Source organism: Trematomus bernacchii, unplaced genomic scaffold (assembly GCF_902827165.1).
Source record: "Trematomus bernacchii unplaced genomic scaffold, fTreBer1.1, whole genome shotgun sequence".
Lineage (NCBI taxonomy): Eukaryota > Metazoa > Chordata > Actinopteri > Perciformes > Nototheniidae > Trematomus > Trematomus bernacchii.
In genome coordinates, this window is record NW_022987828.1 from 9529232 (window position 1) to 9552020 (window position 22789).

The 22789-nt window shown below is 39.2% G+C and overlaps 1 protein-coding gene across 1 annotated transcript in view; it reads right to left on the reverse strand.

The window, feature by feature from the left end:
• The window catches only part of LOC117499961, a 172703-nt gene that overhangs the window by 58777 nt on the left and 91137 nt on the right, over positions 1 to 22789 (reverse strand). Inside the window, exon 13 of the mRNA XM_034152676.1 lies at positions 5950 to 6003. Within this exon, the coding sequence (XP_034008567.1) occupies positions 5950 to 6003 (54 nt within the window). The remainder of the gene's footprint in view (positions 1 to 5949; positions 6004 to 22789) is intronic.

Below are 22789 nucleotides of genomic sequence, written 5' to 3' on the forward strand. Positions count from 1 at the left end.
ATACCTTCAAAAAGAAAGAAAAAACAAATGACAGCAAGTTGCAAATTGTCTAAAAAAAGACTCCAGTGATGGGTATAGATGTAGGGTAGGGGTAACATTCACAGGTTTTTCTGGTGCTAAGTCAAGTATGTTACATCATCTTCTTCCGCTTGAATCTGATGCATAAGTGAAGAAAAAAATAGCATGAGGGAGGAAATATCAAAGCCACGATCAACTCATACCTTACTAACAGCTCTGTCAGGTTTTACATGGAGCTTTGCGCCAGATGCTAACAATGTGCACAATGAGAAAGCTACATTACAAATGTTTATCAGGAATGTTTACCTGCAAACATGCTAAAAAGTTGCCAAATAGCACTATCACAGAGACAACTGAGGCTGAGGGAAATTAGCTTTCATGGTGAAATGTGGGGAAAGAATGTTAGAAAAAGTTAAGGTCTGGGTTTGAATCCCTTAAAATGTACCTTTTGTCCAGTTTGATGCTCTATAGCAACCACAGATGAGTACATCACATCAGAGTACATCACATCCACATCTCTATTAGCATCCGACCACTGTGGAAGGAAGAAGAGGCTGCCATGATGAGATCACTTGAAACATTTAACTTTTTATATTTATGATGGAATACAAGTTGGGCCTTTTGGGGTCAAGGGTCACCTTGTCTGTAGGTTGTCTTTGTTTAACATCGCTGTATGTTACTTCCTCTTCAGTGCGATGAAGCTGCAAACCATCAACATGAACACTTTTTTTAGAAATCAGGAAACATTTCATAACTATTCTCCCTTTTTAGGGCAAACAGAGGATCAGTGGAATCACCATAAGAGTTTAATAAAACCTAATTGTATAATAAAAACACATATACTGTGTTAATTCTGTGGATGGTCTTGTTTTGAAATAAAAATAATAATATTTAGCGGCAATAACTTTCACACAGTGTCTTACCTGGCCTGAAGTCTTTCTCCTTTGCTTAACAGTACTGTATGTTACTTCCTCTTTACCCTGAAGGAGCAGAGAACAGAACATGAACGGTGAATATGAACCAAAAGCTTTAATTGGTTTATTTATTTAACCTATTTCTGTGTTTCTGACATATTGTCTTGTTCAGAAAAACACTCTTAGTAATTATCAAGATATATGTGATAAGTATCAATGCTTTTTCCCAGAGATATATTGAACTCCTGCAGCTGCAAATTCAAAATAAAGTAAAGTTTCATATTATTTGGAATTACTGCAGTGTTTATTAGAAAAATGGCTATGATAACACATCTCCTTTCTTGTACAACAATGTATTGGGAAATGAATGATCATATCTCACCATTATTGTGGCCGGTGAATCTCCTGTGGTCTGCTCTAAAAGTGAATCAATTATAAACAATTTTTACTGACAATAACACACAAATAGTCTGCATGATCGTTAATATATTGATGTTTTACAAACAATTATAATTTCGGCATATACTTACTGTGTCTTTTGAACATTAAGCAGATGAACGAGGCAACCGTTACAATGAAGATCAGCGAGCTCAGCGGGATGATAAAGACCATCAAGTTTACTGAAACACTGCAGCAGATATAAATAAATCAAAGAAAACACAATGCAAATGACAGTTTGCTAACAGTCCAAAAATGTAGTTTCAATAAAATGTATAGGCTTCTCACCTTTGCTGCTCAACCTCAACAGTGGAAAGTCTTTGTGCTGCAGTACTATAGGTGTGATTCACAGGTTTGGAGGTGGGTGTCAAGGTGGTTATTTGGCTTGTGGCTGAAACTGTAAATATACGGTCATTATTTTTTGAAAATAGAAATAGAAAATTCTCAATTTACCTGACAAATATCTATAATTTCAAAATGACTTTTAGTACTTACTAGTTGTAGGTTTCTCAGTAACAGTTATGTGCACTGGCATCTGTAAGTCTCCTTTAACGCACACATACCAGCCGCTGCTCTCTGTCCTCAGTCCGCTCATAGCCACAGTGAGAACACCAGTGCTGCGTGCACTGATGTCGACTCTTGTTCCATCTATTGATCCAGACTTTGTCACACAGGAGCCGCAGGGCCTGCACCACTTCCTTTCTCCAGAGTTTTGATAGTGACACTTGATGTTTATGTTATCTCCTTTAAATCCTGTAATCTCTTGCTGATCCAAATAGAGACTGGATGTACTTTGATGGAGAACATCATTCATTGAAACTATTTAGCAACGTGATTAGTACATGCTGCTGATGTTTCAAATATGTTAGGCACATCTGGTGAATACATTATTTGAGAAAATTAGGTAATTGTAATATTAAAGTGTTGATATGTCACAAAAGATTTGAAAAGGCGTAATTGGGCTCTTACCTGCAGTGACTGACAGGTGGAAATACTCTTTGAGATCTGGTCCATCTTTAATCTCCACAGCACACCAGTAATATTCAGTGTCCTTATCAGTCAGGTCATTTATAGTCACAGTGAAGACTCTTTGTCTTTTGTCATCAGAGATCAAAAGCTTTCCTGAACTGCTTGGTGTGTTTGTTTTAACCTCATATGAGCAAGAGGACCAAATATATCCTTTACACAAGTATTTCACATGGTTTGTGTACTTTGACTCATACAGACATGGGATAGTGATCGAACCTCCAGCTCTCACTGACACTTTACTGACTGTAGTTATGCTGTGAATTCCTGCAACAAGAGCAAATACAACATTAGTTGAGTAAAAATGTTATAGTCCTTTTTCAGATTGTTCAGATACTCCTTCTGTCATGGTTTTGGATTTATGTTTTCATTTTCCACCTTTTATTTTGAAATGTTTTCCTCCTTGTGTCTTGTCTGGTCCTTCTTCCTGTGTTTGCCTTCCTGTCGTTAGTTTCCCTGGTGTGTCTGATTGTCTGATTGTGTTCACCTGTTGCCCTTGTGTTTCTGCCTCCCCTGCCCAGCTGTGTCTTGTCCTGTGATTACCCTTCTGTGTATTTAGTCTTGTCTTCCCCTGCTGTGCTCCATGTCTGTTTGTCTTCTCTTAATGTCTATGATACCTGTCCGTCTCTTCATGTCCATGTCACCTGCCTGTTCCCGTCTGTAAGTTTGTTCTTGTCGTGTTCCCCGGTTTTGTTTTTGTTAAGTAGTTTCTTGTTTTTCCCTGTCTTCGGCTTTTTTTAATAAAGGTCGCTTTATGTTACCAAACCTTTTTTGCACTTGGATCCTATTTTTCCCCAAACCTGACAGTTTCAGATGACCATTGTAAAAGTGAATAATGTTGTTTTCCACATAAGGCCATAGTAGCTTAACTGGAGGGTATAACTTACTTAACTGACATGTTGGATAGAAGAAATACTGTATACAAATTTAAATAAAGTCTTGTGACCAACCTTTTAGTCCAGCGAAGAGGAGAAGAAAGCTCAGTTGAACAGTCATGTTGGCAAATGGGCAGGAAACCACTTGAACCCAAACACTGGCAGACTGATTCTTTAGTTCCTTTTTTTCCTATGTTTTGTTTGTGATATATGCAGTTTGTTTTGCTACCACAGAGCACACATCACTCTTAGCATCTGACATCCTACAGACATCAAACAGATGAATTGAACAGATTTGTTTGAATTCAGTTACAAATGTGTACGGTGAAATAATACAAGCTAGCATACTTATTTGTCTTTTTATATTGTCTATTACATAGTTTGTTATTTGCTTACTTTTCCCCACATGCCTAATATTGCTGTGTTTGGCGTCCTCTTCAGTCAGAGGAAGATTCAAACCAAACGTTTTTTAAATAAAAATGATTTGTAATCGACCAGGTCTGATGAGATTTAATGCATGGTCATCTTTATTAATAATATAGTACAAGCAAAACATTTTACGATACTTTATTTGTAAGGCCGGATCAGAGGAATTAGAATTAGAGTTCACTAGATAACAATGCCTCTAGTGCACTTTTACAATATCATTTACTGTAGACTTTGGGACAAGGTCCACATTTCTAAACAAAAGAATAGCACTTCAGGCATATGGACTGAACCTTGTTCATTTATTTAAAACATTAAACCACGACAACCATTTGAAGTATGTGTCAAACACGCACAGTGCATACAAAGTGGAGAGATAATAACACTACATGTGCCATCAGAAAGTTGATGTTTCGAACAGTTAAATATAGAAGAAGAAGACAAGGAGGATAGCAGAAACTGAAATATCAACTTGTGATTTATTGCATTTTAATGTTTATTTTAGTTGACTTATTTTTTACTTTAAACATTATAATTCATGTTCCATCAAACATCAAACAACAAAACACATAACACAAGATGTAAATGAACAAACATAATTAAACAAAACCTGTAAGATTTGTTCGGTTCCTCCTGAATGTTCAGGAGCTTGGTCATTTTCTCAGAGTGTAGAAAGCATTTGTCAATGCATAAAATCTCTTGAGCTTAAGGATATGAAGGGGGAGAAAAAAAGAAAGCGGTTTCTGCAAAGCCAAAGATCAGATGTCGGCACGTTGTATTTGGTGTCTACATACGCCGGGATCCGGAGTCATGGCTAAGGTCCTGGATCATAAGTCCTGGATGGATATCCTCGTGGATTCATCTTCTTATTATAGACACATGCATTTCCAAACTTTTGGACTACCTATGTTGGAAATGTATTATCTTTTCAATTTACACACGGCATCTATTGCACGTCTGTCCGTTCTGGGAGAGGGATCCCTCCTCTGTTGCTCTCCCTGAGGTTTCTCCCATTTTTCCCTTTAAACTGTGGGTTTTCTTCGGAAGTTTTTCCTTGTACGATGTGAGGGTCTAAGGACAGAGGGTGTCGTATTGTCATACTGATATTCTGTACAAACTGTGAAGTCCACTGAGACAACTGTAACATTTGTGATATTGGGCTATATAAATAAACATTGATTGATTGATTGATTGCAAGACTGTCATCTAAAAAAAAGCCTCCAGCGTTGGGTACAGATGTAGGGTAGGGGTAACATTCACAGGTTTTTCTGGTGCTAAGCCAACCTGCTTTATGTTACATCATCTTCTTCCGCTTGAATCTGTTGCATAAGTGAAGAAAAAATTACATTAGGGAGGAAAGATCAAAGATGAAAATTACTTTTGCCACACTTACAGCTCTAATAGGCTGGACACAATGCTTTGAGCTAAATGCTAACGTTACATTGTCCTGACAATGTCAACGAAGGCTGAAGTATTAATGTTTAGCAGGACTGTTTACCATGTTCATAATCTTAGTTTAGCCAGTATCAATGCCAACATTTGCTAACACAAATCCAAAAGGATAACCGAGGCTGATGGAAATTAGCTTTCAGAGTATTTGGTCATTATCAACAAATTACATTTCTGACCTGATTATGGCGCTATATGAAAATGCAAGGAATCACCAAATTTGTAAGGATACAGTCTTTTTGACACCAGGACCATCTGTACCAAATTGTTTAATGATCCATCCAACAGAACAGACAGAAATCGGCATCAATATATAGACACACTTCTATTTTGCCTTCAAAATGTGGAGAAAAAGCTTCACTATTACCATAGAATACAACATTTAAATTAAAATGTACCCTTTGTTTAGTTTAACGTTCTTCAGCGACTACAGAGGAGTACATCACGTCCACATCTCTATTAGCTTCTGACCACTGTGGAAGAGATAAGAGACGGACACGATCAGATCAATTAAAAAATGTAACTTGTTTTTGCTTCAAATGTTTATGATGAAATAATAAATGCTGCCTGAGAGAGTTTATCTTTCTACTTCTGTAATCCTGTAATCCCAGTTGTGTTTTTATTGGTTAAGGGTTACCTTTTCTGAAGATCTTCTCATGTGTTTAACATCGCTGTACATTACTTCCTCTTCAGCGAGACCAAGCTGGAGAATAAGAGTTTACCCAAAACCTTACTCGAAATAGTTTTTTATTCAAATTTGTAATGTTTTGTGCCAATCATTTTTACACAGTCAGGTGTCTTACCTGACCTGTCTTTCTCTTTTTCTTGACAGTACTGTATGTTACTTCTACATTAGACTGTGTTAAAAGAGCAAAAGACAGAATTTGAACGACAAATATGAACCAAAAGCCTGATGTTCAATTGTCCTTTTACAAAGAAAAGAATAGTATGAATAAGAATAAGAGTAATAGTAATTTTGACAATAAACATCATATGTAATAAGTAGTAATGTGCTGTCTACAGTGATTCATTGTAGCTTCAAAGGGGCAGTACAGTAAAGTCGTATTTTATCTGGAATTACTGCAGTGTGAAATTAATAAATGTCCTTTCTTGTAAATAAATGTATTTGGAAAATAATTATCATATCTTACAGTTATTATGGCTGGAGATTCTTCTTTGGTCTGTCCTAAAAGTGAAGCAATACAAAGTATTGTTAGTGACAATAATGCACAGTTATCTGCATTAATAGTAAATATTTGTATGATTAATGCACAATAATAAAAATGCTATTATTTGGATTGAGCATAATTCGGCATAGACTTACTGTGCTTTTTGAACATAAACCAAATAAACATGGCCACCATAACAATGACGATCAGCAAACTCAAAGGGATGATGAAGCTCTTTAAGTTCCTTGAAACATTGCGGCAGGAATAAAAAAATACAATGTAAATCAAATCAAATCAAAATCAAATCAAGTTTTATTTATAAAGCACATTTAAAAGCGATTTTTGGTCGAGCCAAAGTGCTGTACATGTAATAAAAACACATTACTACAATCACAATAAAAGACAATAAATTACAACAGATATATAAAAACACAGGGCAAAGTCAGGAGTCGTGCTCCGCTCTAACTAGAAGGCCAGAGAGAAGAAGTGTGTTTTTAGTGTAGATTTAAAAACCCCTAGGGTCTGGGCCGACCTATGGAGGGGCAGAGTGTTCCAGAGCCTAGGGCCAGCTGCTGCGAAGGCTCGGTGCCCTCGGGTTTTAAGCCTGGTCTTGGGCACTACCAGCAGCAGCTGGTCAGCAGACCTTAAAGCTCTGGCTGGGGTGTAGCGCTGGAGGAGTTCAGCTATATAGGCCGGAGCCAGCCCATTTAGTGCTTTAAAAACAAATAAAAGGATTTTAAAATAAATTCTGAACCGAACTGGAAGCCATAATTGGGGTGATGTGGTCACGCTTTTTGTGGCCATTCAGCAAACGTGCAGCTGCGTTTTGGACTAGCTGCAGGCGTTTAATAGAGGCCTGGTCCATACCCACATACAGAGCGTTGCAGTAATCCAGTCTCGAGGTAACAAAGGCGTTAATAACCCTTTCTAAGTCTTTAAAAGATAAATACGACTTGGTTTTGGCCAATAGTCTTATTTAAAAAAAGCAGGATTTGACTACGGTGCTGACCTGCTTGTCGAATTTAAAAGTGCTAGTGAAGGTCACTCCAAGGTTCATGACAGAGGGGAGGATGTTTTTATTGAGAGAGCCCAGAATATCAACCGGAGAGGCTGGAGGTTGGGGTCCAAAAAAGATGACCTCAGTCTTGCTCTCGTTGAGGTTGAGAAAGTTTTTGCTCAGCCAGGATTGTATCTCTGTTAAGCAGTCCATCAACTGCTGTAGTGAGTGTTTGACATTTGCTTTGAGAGGCAGATATATCTGTACATCGTCGGCGTAGCAGTGGAAGGGAATATTGTGTTTTGTGAGAATTTACCCTAGGGGCAGTATGTACAGTAAAAAGAGGATGGGGCCCAGAATAGAGCCTTGGGGAACCCCACAGGTAAGAGGGGCTTTGGCAGAGGAGAAGGCACCTAACTGTACCTTGAAGCTACGGTCTGTCAGGTAGGACCTGAACCATGCAAGGGCAGAGCCTGTGATGCCAGCGGACTGTTCAAGCCGTGACAACAGGATGCTATGGTCCACAGTGTCAAAGGCAGCTGTCAGGTCTAACAGCACCAGGACAGCTGGGCTACCTGAGTCGGCGGCTAGGAGCAGATCATTAAAAACTCTTAAAAGGGCTGTTTCAGTGCTGTGCATGGGTTTGAAGCCAGACTGAAACTTTTCATGGATTCCATGCGTGGTTAAGAAAGACTGCAGCTGGGCGTAGACTACTCGCTCCAGGGCTTTAGATAAAAAAGGTAGCTGGGAGATGGGCCTAACATTTGCGAGAATGGAGGGGTCGAGATTTTTCTTTTTAAGTAGTGGCTTGACCACGGCATGTTTGAAGGCAGCTGGGACACATCCTGAGCTAAGAGAGGTGTTTATAAGTAATACAATACTTGCACCAACTGATTCTAAAACATCTCTGCACTTGTCTGAGGTGCAGTTTGTCGGCCGCAGGTGCTTGACTACATCCGAGAGAGAAGAGAGGGATACAGGCTCAAAGTGGTCGAGGACTGCAGGGCACAGAAAAGGAGCAGGATCTGGGGTAGCACTAGTGTGGGATAGCCTAAGAGCAGATACTTTAGCAGAACTTATCACAGAGAGTAGTCAATGCCATAATAGAAGAAACATCACAGGGATTAATGATAGAGTTGAGGACATTAAAAAGAACCTGAGGTTTATGCAGAGTTCCCGTTAGCCGGTAATTACCGGACTATGACCGGTAAAATATGCTGAAGACCGGCAAATCTAAATCTCTCCGGTAAAAATGTCCGGTCAAAATAATTTCCCTTTAGCGCAATACCGCATCAGTTGCGCCACTTATGTGACAGACAAGAATAGTATGTGACAGACAAGAATAGTCAATTCTAATGTCTAACATTTAATGTGGAGAAAGAGTGTCCTGTATGGGTTGATTGTGCGTTGATCTGTTGGTAATGCCTCGGGGTTCCGGTGGGCATGTAAACAAATGCATAATGCTGCGCTATACTTTGCGGCCTCACCCGGTTGCATAGCGACGCTTATTGTTTAGGTGTCTTTTAATAAGCAGGTAGTCATATCATTAGCTAGATCTGATCGATATGGACATAAACGCGAGTGAAGTCTAATCTGACGGGAGTGTTGATAATTTGTGATCTTCTCGCTCCCAGGAAAGAAACTTAAAATAACGAGACTAATGGAGTCCCTGAAAAGGTTCAAATGGGTAGTTTAATTAAGTAACGTGGTTAAAGAACAAGCATGGTGAATGGAGAGACAAAGCCGGTGTTGTCTTGAGGGAGGCTGCAGCGAAGGGAAGAGACCGCGTTATCTTTCGTCCTGCCTTTTTATCCACGTCTCGTTGTCCCCCGCTGTGCAAATAGTGGGTGGCCCCCTACTCATTTGCCGGTTCAATATCGCGAGAGCACAGATGATTTCGACATTGATATTCTCTGCCTACTTCCTTAAGCATTTTCTCCTCATTATCTCTGTCATGACTTTCTATTTAATACCTTATAAACAGCTGTAATACTTAGTTTAGAAGTCCTAGTGGTTCCGCTCCGGCACAGTTCTTATTTTACGGAAATTCCCTCTGACGTCATAGCTTCTCACGTATCTGTAAACACTACGATCGACTAGACCTTCATTTAATATTCAGCAGTAATAATATCTTAACGTCTATCGATGTAGTGTTAAAGTCCGTACGTTTGTGTGTAACACTCCAAGTCATTTTCACTTTACATTCAGAAAACGCAACATTTAGTCACAAGCTAACCGGATAAAGGATTTTTCAGAATAAAAGCTTGGCATTGATTTCCTGAGAACTTCCGGGCTTTTCCACAATAAAACAGCTTTAAACTGACGATATGTTTTAGACTGAATTATGCTGTTTAACATTGATTTTAATTTCTAACAATCCCTCCTTTCACACCATTTAAGGTGTGAACACAATACTAAAAGTAATAAGTTCTTCATCTGACTGCTTTTAAACTGACGGTATGTTTTAGACTAAATCATGCCATAAAACATTGAATTTTAATTTCTAACAATCCCTCCTTTCACACCTTTTAAGGTGTGAACACAATACTGAAATCAATGAGTTCTTCATCTGAACTTTGCATAGTACATAACTCATATCAAAAACATACTATCAAAATGGAATGGTTCAAATAACCGTCATCAAAAATACAAACAATACATTGGTTGGTCTTCTGGTGTAAAAGTTTTCCCTTGTGCATAACTTTTAGTTTTAACATTCAATATCACTTTTTAAAATAGCAGCAACTTGTGGTATTAGAACATTTCTTACTCCCTCCTTTCACAGAAACCGTTCCCATACCACATTCAGTGTTAAGGCACTTGTTTTACAAAGTATAAAAACATACTATTTAAAAATCACATCACTAATAACAGTATAAAACATAAAAGTTAGAAACCTTTTTTGAATAGTGCAAAGTAATACCACTTTGTAGCTGGTTCTTCATTCTAATGATTTCATCATTTGAAATATATTTCATCATTTGAAATATCACATGATTTGGACATTCTTTGAACAATCTCATCATTTATCATCCATATCATTTAACATAATTTACACACTGTCTTCATTTTCATCAATATCTGTATATGGGTTGAGTCGTCTTGTTCTGCTAGCAATTGAAACTGTTCCCTTATGAGAAATTTACCCTCCCCCCTTTCATACTTTTTAAAGTATGAAAGTAATATGTTCTCTAGAAAAGGCCGTGGTGATCAATCGGTACGTTAGGGTGCGGGTACATGGAATGCAACTCCAACATCTAGCACTCCCCTGGGCACCCCTATGCTATCCTTGTACACTGTCGAGCCTAAACTCCCTCCTTTGACTGGTCTCTTAGCCCTACTGGTTTTGGGGCGTTTCGCCATGTTAATTAACTGCCCCACTGTCATTGGTACTGCATATAAAACATCACTGGCTGTACAAGTGCACAGGTCCCAGTCTAATCCTGTAGCAAGACTGCATACAAGGGTTTAGTTCCATGATACCATCAAACATCTACTCTGGGATACGGCATTTCAGACAGTCATTTCTGGGAGAAGATTTTGGTCAGTTACAACAATTGGAGAATTTCATCACTTATGGTTCCTACTTCAGTACCTTTTGGTGGTCCGTTCTAATGCAGTGATAAAGTTCCTTAAATGGTGTGAAAACCGGTGGAATATCAATAACTCATTTCACTAATTTATCTTCAATTCTAGTCTGTTTAAAGAACTATGCTAACCCCTTTAACAGTGTGTGGAACCTTGGGTGTCCGAGCATGTAACAGTTACTCCCTCCTCTATCAAGGATTTTAAAACAGTAGTTATTTCATCCATGGTTTGTAGTTCAATTTAGGAATTTTCACTTATGGCGGATATGTTTCTACTTTAAATAACATCTCTAAATTTCAGGTCATCCCTGATTAAATGGATGACCATCAGGAGGTGGTGGCGCTTGTCTTTTAAACTCATCATTTGGTGCCGTGCGCTCCCTGTGAAGCTACAAGTAAGATTTAAAACAACTGCTGGGTGGGTTGAGTGACCCCTTCTCTCTAAACGATATGGGTTGTCAAAAATATGCATCATTGCAATGAGTGATCCAAGGCCCCGCATGTATTACTCCCAATTATATTGCTTTTTCCAAAATTAAATTTGCAATCGCTCTTTGCCCAGTGTCCTTTAAAACTCTACATCTTGGACAAACAAATGTTATTTCCACCTTAACAGTTCTCCTATGGTAATAACTATGCTACAATGGCGAAAACAATACTTTAGATTGGGATACTATATTTGGCTTGGTATTAGCTCTCCCTTTAACATTGTCCAACTAACACAGATTTGTCTGTTCTTATAGAGTGGTCACTAAAACTATCCCTTTAGCTGTAGATCAATATTGTAACACATTAGATCTCTACCAAATTCACCCATGAATAAAATCTTTTAGGGAATAATTCGTTTACATGATGGAAAGATTGAAAAATATGTTCTACTCCTAAGTTCCACAACACTCACTGCTTAAAGTGTAAAGTGTGGTGAATATTTCCATCATGTCTACCCCTTTATCTCACAGTACCCTCAGTGTGTTTTAGGATTATTTCCTCATTTTACTTTAACAGTTTCCTCTTTATTACTATTTTAATTTACCAATTTATTAATTCATGGCTAATAAATCTTTTTGTCTTTACGTATTTATCAAGTCAATTCAAGTTTGTTTGTGAATAAGTGTGTTTATGTATAAACTCACTCACTCCCGTTTTCCTTTTCTCCTCCTCTTGTTGTCTCAAGCCACGACCCCCTCACATTCTGTTAGACCATGCCAACTCCTCTGGTTCCGTCTTCTCCTCAGTCCATCAGCTCTTAAATCCTTTCGCTGGTACTCTTTTCAGTGGCCCAACTGCTTTGCATTTCATCTCCTTCTTTACAGTCTCTTCGCTGTTGTATGGAGGGCGTATTCTGCTTTCATGTCCCACACTCTGCTCTTGTGCCAAATCTCGTGGCTCAGCTTGGAACTTCATGTCCTGGGTTAGGGACTGATGAGAGTATGCCTCTTTATGTCAGCATGCTGTTCTGGTTCTGGATGCCGCAGGTGGAGAAGGTTCTGGATGCAGTCTTGTCGTTGTTGGTTCAGCTCTGGTTCTCTGTCTGTTCGATGGAGGAGGAGGAGGAGTCTCCTGTAGTGAGGTCTTTTGTCTGATAGGGGTCGTAGCAGTCTGACAGGCAGAGAGAGAGAGAGAGTCCAGGTCTCGGGACGCATTACCTATAGAAATTCTAACACACTGAGGTAAAGTAAATCTAACCTTCTCCACTCTATCTTCTAATCATACTATCTGTTTTAAATGTTAAATGCCATCTAAACACAATTAATGTCTACTAATAAATGTACTATATCTCTAAACATTGTTTTTTCTCCCACTGTAACACATCTACTCCAAATAACTCTTTCAGGAAACCATTTCTTCTATAAATTGAAATACTTACATGTTTCAAGCACCACATGTTTCACACACTATAAAAGGACGTCTCCATATATTCTCCAATATGTTAAATCTCACTATTACTTAGAACAATAGTAACTTTTGTGACTGGATACATCTGTGCAGTCGCCACAATCTGTTGGGGAATTTTGTTCATAGAGTTTGTACATACAGTTGTCCTCGTGGGTTAGTACCCTGTTTATACTGTAATAACTTTTCAATAATTTTGCTCAGGTCACCAGTCGGTTGTCCATAGTCTTAACGGGGGTGTTTCTGGTACAGACTAAAACATGGATCCAGTGTATTGGAGATTCCCCTAAATTGTAAATTCCCATCACTTAAATATTCCGATCACTTAAACCCATCTCATCATTTGATACAAGAACTGCATATAGGGGGGGTGAATGATCTTGATTGTAACCTCCTCATCTTTGGGAACGAGTATTTCTAACTCCTCCTCTTGTTGCTCAACTGATCTTTTGGCTCTGGGGATAAGTGAAAGTCTCTGAAACACAGCTGGTGTTTTGTTAGTGATGTGGGCATTTTCTACGAGTGAACTAATGGATCCATGTCTTTCATGATATCGTACTCCCCATCCAACCAGAAAGGTGCCAAGTGTAATGAGCACAATCAACAATGCTATTCTGACTCTTATCCCTAGGGGACCCCATAATTGCTTTGGCTTTGTTCTTGACATTTTATCCATGGTTGTGTCAGTTATAAAATGTAAATGAGTACAAAAATAACGTATACGAAAATGGAAACAAAACGTTGGACTCTTTTTCAGGTGAAAAAACAAAATAGGTTTTCACTTTAGTGTACAATCTATAAAAATCTAAAGACAATTCGTCTCTTGAGCTGTTGATCTTAATCGTATTTCTATTTATTGTTTTTGTTCCAGCTCTGCCAAATCAGTCCTAGCTTCCAATAACTTCTCTGGAAGTTGCCAGTGAAGGGTGACAATGTGTGAGGTGGTGTCAATTTGCTCCTTTTTCTTTACCTTTAAACCGGAGCGCGTGGGAAGTTCTTTACAACTTGTCACGGTTCCGACCACCGGGGATCAGCCCACTGTGTTTTGGGAACTTTCACCCTTACCCAATCACCTGGCCGAACAGGAGTCTCTTCTGATGTCTCGTCTGGTATCTGTGCAGTCTTTCCTAGCCTGTGTAGACAAAAACTTGGAAAATATTACTCAAAGCTCTGACATATTCATCCACTTCTATTTGTCTAATATCTAAAACTGGACCACTCCCTCCTTGGAGGAGGCCCAAGCTTTGGTATACCTTTTGTTGTTATGCGACCTATTGTTGACAGCATGTTAGTATTTATCAACTACAACGTTACCGAAATCCATTATCTGACTAATCATGACCTTCCCTCCTTTGAGCATAACATGCTCAATTAATATCGCAATGATTACTCTATTATGAATAGGACATGGAAAACCCATAACGTCGTAGCAAACACATATAAATCCTCTGTGTACCCACAAGGCGTACAAAGATGTTGTGTGATGTATCGTCTTCCAATGGTATAAATGCACCTTGACTAAAAATCTGTCATTAGTACAAAAATGTAGTTTACTTCTTGTTGGTTCAATAATGGCTTTTGTCATGGTACTATGTATCAGTGTTGCTGCGAAAAAACCACACTGGTGTTGCTAATACGTCTTAATAGCTCTAGTATTAGAGATTGGCTGACACTGTTAAACAAACAAATCATGACAGAATAATATGTCTTTAAACTAGTGGGAAATACGAACTACTCTCACAGAGGGTTGCACGCAGAAGAACATGAAGGGCTGATGTCCCTCACTTAAAAATAGATATTGCTTTATGCACTACTTTATAAATCAACAAATTCACTTGAACATAAATAAATGAAGACTGATTCTTGAAACTGTTGTAAAAAAAAAAAAACCCTACAACTTCTTCATCCAAGCTCAGTGTTATGTTATTTAGTTGGCAGCTCATGCCTTAAATCAGAAACTTCAGACCTATTATAAAAATGTGTTTATGAGAGAATGTAATCTGACTCCATATATACCTCAACTTAATAAATGAAGTTCCCCTTTAAACACAGCCCCGGTCTTCTGACGGGGTCTATCTATGGTGGCTGGTAAATGTTGTGCCAGTTTCTGTCACTCTGTCACTGTTCTCCCGCTAACAGTCACTCTCTAGTTCTGCTGGGTTCTTGTTGACTTCTTCACTGGTTTGAGACAAGCGATCTTATTGAAACACCTCCCTTTGTAGCCAGACTTCACCACAGCAGAATCGAGTTTCTGTTTTTTGGTCTTAGCAGCTGCACATCAGGTGTAGCCTGTACTGCCCCTTGAACTGCAGTCAATTTAAACAGGAGGACTTGGTAAGGACCCTCCGTCTTGGGCGAGGACTAGGCTTTCATCTTCTGGGCGTAAACCCATTTTCTTGACCTCACTAGCTGTGTGGGCACAATAGTTTTCTGTGTGGGGGAACAACATCACTCGTAATCTCTTTCCTTCTCATAATTACAAAAATAGTCTGCTAAATTTTCTACTATGTTTTAATCTTCTTATACTAATCTGTGGATGATTTATATTTAAATGCAATATGCTACTCACTATTATTAAATAACATTCAACACATTCATGTTTGGAAATACTATTCCTCTTTGCCATCCCTGAGACCCCCTGCCTCTGTTATAGTCATGGAAACCTCCCCTTGGGTAACTTTGTGGAGGGCCGTTGTTTGGTGCAATGTTCTGCGGACACTCTCTGGACCAATGTGTCAGCTGACCACATTTGAAGCATCCTTCACTTTGGGAACCTCTTGCTGTTGATTGAAAACGTCCTCCTCCTCTGCCCCTTCGTTGTATGGGAGGGTATACCTGTGCTTGCGGCTGTACTTGGGTAGGCAGATATGCAGGTGTTTGCTGTTGAAGATACTGTGGTGCTTGTGGCTGTACTTGGGTAGGAAGATACACAGGTGCTTGCTGTTGCTGGAGTTGTGTGGGACATGCATTGGACCAATGTGACGTCTGACCACATGTGTAGCAGCCACCATTCTGGAAACGTCTTCCTCTGAAACTTCCTCCTCCGCTTTGTTGGTTCTGCATTTGATTCTCTGGTTCTTCCTGAGTTTGAACTGTTAGAGGTGTTCGCCCTGCCTTCTCTGGTTCTATGGCTATCTCTGAAAGCTTCTCCTCCCTTCTCCTCGTCTTCTTCCTACAAGCCTCAATGTCTTTCTCAGCTACTTGCATCTTCAAAAGTCTTATCTGTAGCGCTTCCCGCTCTGTCTTTTGTGTTTGTCTTTCTCGTCGTCTTTCTTCTGTGATTTCTTCTAATCGTATGTTCTCTTCCATCAGCTGTTTGGATTTGCTGGTTAGCACTCTTACTTCATACTCCAATTCTTTGACACTTTTGTCCGTGGAGACTCCATTGAACTGCAATGCTTCTATAAATCCAACATTTGGGGAGGGAGGAGGGACTTCGGCCAGGCTTAGATACAGCTTTGGAGTTTGGATAACTTGAGCGTCTTTAGTTTTTTCTGCTATGTCTTCCCTCACTGGTAGGTCTGCTACTTGGACCACATTTATGCTGTCTGTCAATAGGCTGGCATATTCCAGATGGAGTATTAGACTTGTAACTCTTATAAACCTTTGTTCAGCTTCCCTCCATACATTTAGCTGTTGTAGGCATTGTTCCTGTTCATAGTCGAGTACTGCTCTTCTATGGGCTTTTGTTGGTCCAGGTTGATCATCTGGTGGAATCAACCCTCTTGTTTGCCATTGATCAAACAATTCCTGTATCTGTTTCCAGTTCTTTTGTCTGTCTGATGCATGTGTTGTGGCATCTGATCTGACATGTACCTTTGCCTTGATGTCTGCAGTTGACCCTGGCTCTGCGGGTGCTCCTAACTTAGTGTATTTTGGCGACATATTGCTTAAGTAGTTGGATATAGTTATTAAATGTATCAAAGGTGAATCACTAATCTTCTGAATAGTACCTTCGCTCCTGATAACAAATATCCTATGTCATCCGAACCTAACTTCAATATCTGGGATTTTTTTTTTTTTTTTTTTAAGATTAATAAAGAAATATAAAAATATGCAAAAAAGTGTTTTTTTTTTTTAATAATAATTTTTTTTTTTTTTTTTATTTTTTTTATTTATTTATTTATTTATTTTTTAAACCTTGTACAGTGGCTTGGCTTTGAAATATGCAAATAGAAATCTCGTAAAAATCTGGCTTTACTGTGTATAGTGTATTCCAAAGTGCATGAAATTATGCTAATGTCATAAACTATGTTTTTACTTCAATTGTGTGGTGTTTAGGTATTCTACAGTCTAGGTTGAAAGACTTATGTAAGGTTTCTTATCTTAATATCAGGAACCACCTGTGATTCTATCTATGTGTGATGAAGTACGCGTTCATCTATAATACTTGAAAGTAAACCTTAGCATAATTATAATCAATTGGTGTTGTATTTATACGTTTGTCCTTTTACCCCTATTTCTTGTGCACAATTCTGTACAACCAGCAGAGTGCGCTGTTGTAATTTTTCAGCTTTGTTTCCCCCCCTTTTAAATTTTTCTAGAAACGGACTTCTTTTTAACAAGAAGCTTATTTTCTTAAAAACTACTTTTGATATGGGAAAGAAATTCACTTTATGATTAAACAGTCAAACTTAAACCAGCGAATACACTTGCAATCACAATTTTTAGGATTAATGGACAAAGCATAAAACAGCCATCAGCACACACAATTTGTAGGATTAATCGACAAAGCATAAAACAGCCAAACCACATCGCACAGTATAAGCATAAGCAGGTAAAACTCCTTTGCAAGGACTAATATTTCAAAAATCAGATTTGAGCTTTTTAGAAAATACAATAATCTTTTTCTTCAAAAACCAAACTCCAACGGTATAGATAACCTGATTCAGCAAAATGGAATATCTAATTCCAACTTTGACTCAAGAAGAATGATTTTTTCTACACACTATGGAGGTCATGAATATTGAATTAGCCTCATGTGAGTGAAACTGAATGGATTTCAAAAAGACAACAACTGGTCCTCTGAATTAGCATTTCACAGAATGGCGACTGCCATGTCATTGTTTGTCAACATGAGGTCAAAACAAGATGGCAACTGATTTCAAATGCTGACCTGCAGAACAAAGAGTTTTTTGCAAGAAGAATGGCTGTCTCTGATGCGTTGAAATCCTGGAGGTGTTGATCTCAACAAGGAGACCTCATTCCAGGCTAAACTTCAGAGCAGTATAACAGCACGACACTCTCAATATGCTATACAATTTAAACAAGTTAATACAAAATAGTTAGAGACCATCAAAACTATTTAGCCTATGGTCGTCTGGGCAACTCTCACGCTATTATGCGACCAAATGGGAAGCCAGTCAAACACTATTAAAAGAATATCGTCTATCTAACGCACGAATGCCGCATTTCTTTCCGTAATGCACACGCAATGATTAAAGAGTATACTTCAGACTTCCACAGACTCTTATCACCAATTAAACAAGAGACCATCTCACTTATTTGGGACAATGAAACAAGACGATTCCATCTGATCTTGAGACTAAAAACGAGACGATGCCATCAACTCTCTTTAACAAGAAGATTCCATCTTTAACTTGCTAATAACGAGAAAAGATACCATCTATTTCTCTGTCAAGAAGATACCATCTGTCTTGAGAATATACAAAACGACAAGAGTCCATCTATAAGTCGTCAAACACAATATAATAAGTAGTTGGATATAGTCCTTAAATGTATCAAAGATGAATCACTAATCTACTGAATAGTACCTTCGCTCCTGATAACAAATATCCTATGTCATCCGAACAATATCTGGGATCTATTTATTTATTTTTTATTAATTTTATTTTATTTTTATTTATTTTTTTAATTATTTTTAAAAAAAAAAAGATTATATAAATACCGGCTTAAAAGCACATTAATATATCCGGCTTGGAAAACACACACATTATAATCATGCAGTTGGTTTAAAAAAACATGCAGTTGGTTAATGAATCAAAGAAAGGAAAATAGACTCACCCTGCTTGCTGTAAAACAACGCCACGTGGTTTGGTTTAAATTTATATTTAACATTAAATTAACAGCTGTTCTCAGGATGTCCTGCTCGCCGCAAAACACACAAATCTAAATGGTTCTATATAAGCTATTGAAGAATTTGATATAACTGGCTTCTCCTTACCGTTTGTGTATGGGCCCTTTGTGTGTCTTTTGGTTGGCGGAATCTCCGTCGAAACTAGCGATTTCTCTCCCAGTGTTGATATCACACGTCTGGGTCAGCCAAATGTTGATAATTTGTGATCTTCTCGCTCCCAGGAAAGAAACTTAAAATAACGAGACTAATGGAGTCCCTGAAAAGGTTCAAATGGGTAGTTTAATTAAGTAACGTGGTTAAAGAACAAGCATGGTGAATGGAGAGACAAAGCCGGTGTTGTCTTGAGGGAGGCTGCAGCGAAGGGAAGAGACCGCGTTATCTTTCGTCCTGCCTTTTTATCCACGTCTCGTTGTCCCCCGCTGTGCAAATAGTGGGTGGCCCCCTACTCATTTGCCGGTTCAATATCGCGAGAGCACAGATGATTTCGACATTGATATTCTCTGCCTACTTCCTTAAGCATTTTCTCCTCATTATCTCTGTCATGACTTTCTATTTAATACCTTATAAACAGCTGTAATACTTAGTTTAGAAGTCCTAGTGGTTCCGCTCCGGCACAGTTCTTATTTTACGGAAATTCCCTCTGACGTCATAGCTTCTCACGTATCTGTAAACACTACGATCGACTAGACCTTCATTTAATATTCAGCAGTAATAATATCTTAACGTCTATCGATGTAGTGTTAAAGTCCGTACGTTTGTGTGTAACACTCCAAGTCATTTTCACTTTACATTCAGAAAACGCAACATTTAGTCACAAGCTAACCGGATAAAGGATTTTTCAGAATAAAAGCTTGGCATTGATTTCCTGAGAACTTCCGGGCTTTTCCACAATAAAACAGCTTTAAACTGACGATATGTTTTAGACTGAATTATGCTGTTTAACATTGATTTTAATTTCTAACAGGAGCAAGAGATCAGCTGCTGCTGACGAGTCGACACGCAGCTCTGCATGATCATCTGCAGCGGTGAGCGGAACAAAACACACACTTCAGGTTAGAATATCACGTAGCTATTTTAATTACCTCTCAAACTACCTAAACTAGTTATAGATATGTTTAGTTTTACTGTCGGGTGCAAACTGCATGATACTGACGGGCTGTCAGGAGAGGGAGAGAGAGCGCTCCGTTTATTATTCCCGTGTTATAAATTACTGTACACTTTTGAATAATGTAGTTAATCTACTAGAATTAGTTTGTTTAATATCGAATCATATCAATTTGTTTAAAAGCTCAATAAATAACAAAGAAGACCTTTGACCGGCACTTTTCTCATTTTGTCCGGAAGATTTAAACTTTAACGGACATGTTGACAGGCAAAAAAATATTCTAACGGGAACTCTGGGTTTATGGCTGTTTTTGGAGATTAACAGAGAAATGTGCTCTGTTTTGGCTGCTTTGACTGCCGTCTGGTAGTCGGAAAGGCAAGCACGAAGGATTTCTAGGGAGACATGGAGTTTATCCTTTTTCCATTTTCTCTCTGCACGCCTGCAAGCGCGTCTGAGAGCACGAGTACAGTCATTGAGCCACGGCTCTGAGAGAACTTTGGTGCGTCTAAGCGTAAAAGGAGCAACAGAATCCAGTATTAGGGTACATGTCGAGTCAAACATGGAGATAAGCTCATCAGCATTAAAAGCACAGTTCACATCTAATTTACAGATCGGAGAAGCATTAAAAACATCAGAGAACTGTGAGGCAGTCAAGGGGTTAATCAAACGCAGACGACGCACAGGGGCACGTGATTCGACTCCTGCGGAAGGGATCGAGGTTGTAAACAGAACCGGTAAATGGTCTGAGATACGCGTTGCTGCACATATTTCATCCACACATACAGACAGTCCAAACGATAATACTAAGTCCAAAGTGTGTCCTTTTTCGTGTGTTGGGCCAGCCACGGACTGAACGAGACCAAAAGAATCAAGGAGATTTAAAAAGTCCCTAACCAGAGGTTTGGACTCGCAACACACATGGACATTGAAGTCTCAAACACGATCATATTTCACCATGATCCCGGACAGAAAAGTCATTTATGAAATCCTTATTGCACTTTCAAATCAAATCAAATCAAGTTTTATTTATATAGCACATTTATAAACGATTTTTGGTCGAGCCAAAAAATGCTGTACATATAGTAAAAAAAAAACTACAGTAAAGACATTTTACAGCTAATACAACAGCACAGTTTGTTCAGAATATCAGTATGAGAAAAAACGACATCCTCTGTCCTTAGACCCTCACATCGTACAAGGAAAAACTTCCGGAGAAAAAACCCACAGTTTAAAGGGAAAAAAACTTTGGCGGACGATACACGACTGCGCAGAGTATAGGCGAGGCCGGGTTCAGTTCAAAAAGCTGCAACTCAAGCTAGCATAGCTAGTTACAGGGTGAAGCAATCGGCATTGGAGGCTAGCTCTAAACACTGATGCTATGCCCCCACCATGGCCGGTGGTACGGGGGGAGCTGAAGAATGTACAGTCAGGAGGAAGAAGTTCAGAGAACGGTGTATACTCGCCAGCGTGGACCCAGGTCTCCGTCAGAAACATAAAATCCAGTTCACGAGAGGTGAAGAAGTCATTTAGCAGGAACGTTTTGTTTGCCATCGACCTAGCATTTAGCAAAGCCATGCAAAGTTTTCGCTCCGGGCTTGCCGAAGGTGTAGTGCGTCTCAGCTGACGAAGATGTACGTGTTGAACGCCGCACGGGCCGGGAGCAGTCAGTCGGGCAGGAGGAGCTGCCAGCGGGCCCAGCAGAGGCCGCAGCTCCGGAAAAACAGGGCGAATCCATCGATCCCAGCGTGCAGCGGGAGGGCCATGACATCCAAGGCGTGGATAAGTCCCAGAAGAAGCCGTCAGGTATGCTTTTTGATGGGGTATGCATCCTCACTCCCAGGTCGGCGTATGTTGACGTTATGTCAAGGTCCCCTGTGGTCTTTTTCCAACGCAAGGGGGGCGGCCCTTAGCGTACATTTTCAACTTTCCGGGATGTCCATAGGCTTCTTGAGATCGCGAGCGAATGCTTCCCGCCGCGGGCCATTCTCTGCTGAAGCATACGTTGCTGCATTGCATTAAAAACATTATGCTCTCTATATATTGTCTTTATTATGCTTTAAACAGTGTCTTTGGCTATAGGGCGACTCAAAGTATTTTGTCCGGCCGTTGTGAAGACTGCTTTGTTCATTGTCCTTGTTTTGTTTTAAATAAAGCATTTTCAATCCAGGCACGCCAAACATGTGACGTCATATGACGCGTCGCACAGGGAGCATGGGGAGACCCCGAGATCCGTATTCCCCGTATTTTTTAAATAAAGAGATGTTCAATCACGGGCGCGCATCAAACGCAATGTGGTATTAAAAGAGGTGAAAATCACTACAAGTCTGGGCATGTTGAGAGCTGTACATACACACACATTTCATAGTCTTATATTTCAACAGTTTTACGACAAACTGTGACTTTTTTGACATGGAAATTATTATTTAAGATTGACAAACATCATATGTGTAATTCGTGGCACAATTCAAACGGGATCGAAAGATAATCTTTCTCTCTCCATTGACTTCAATGCATACTTTTTCCGAAATAAGACCCCATGGAGGAACCCGGAAGTTTGACGGATATTACCCACAATCCTCTGTAGCAACCATAGACTGTATAAAACAATTAAATAATACATTATTCCGAGTGTGCTTGCTTTTCTCTTTGAAAGTCATCACATAACGGCATTGTAATACACGTTTCGGCGGCATTAAATATTACATATCTGCCGTAGTTAACTCTATTTAGAGAGCCCTGATGACAAGACTTCTAGACAAACAGGAACTGCCGCCAAAACTGAAAACTTGACGTGG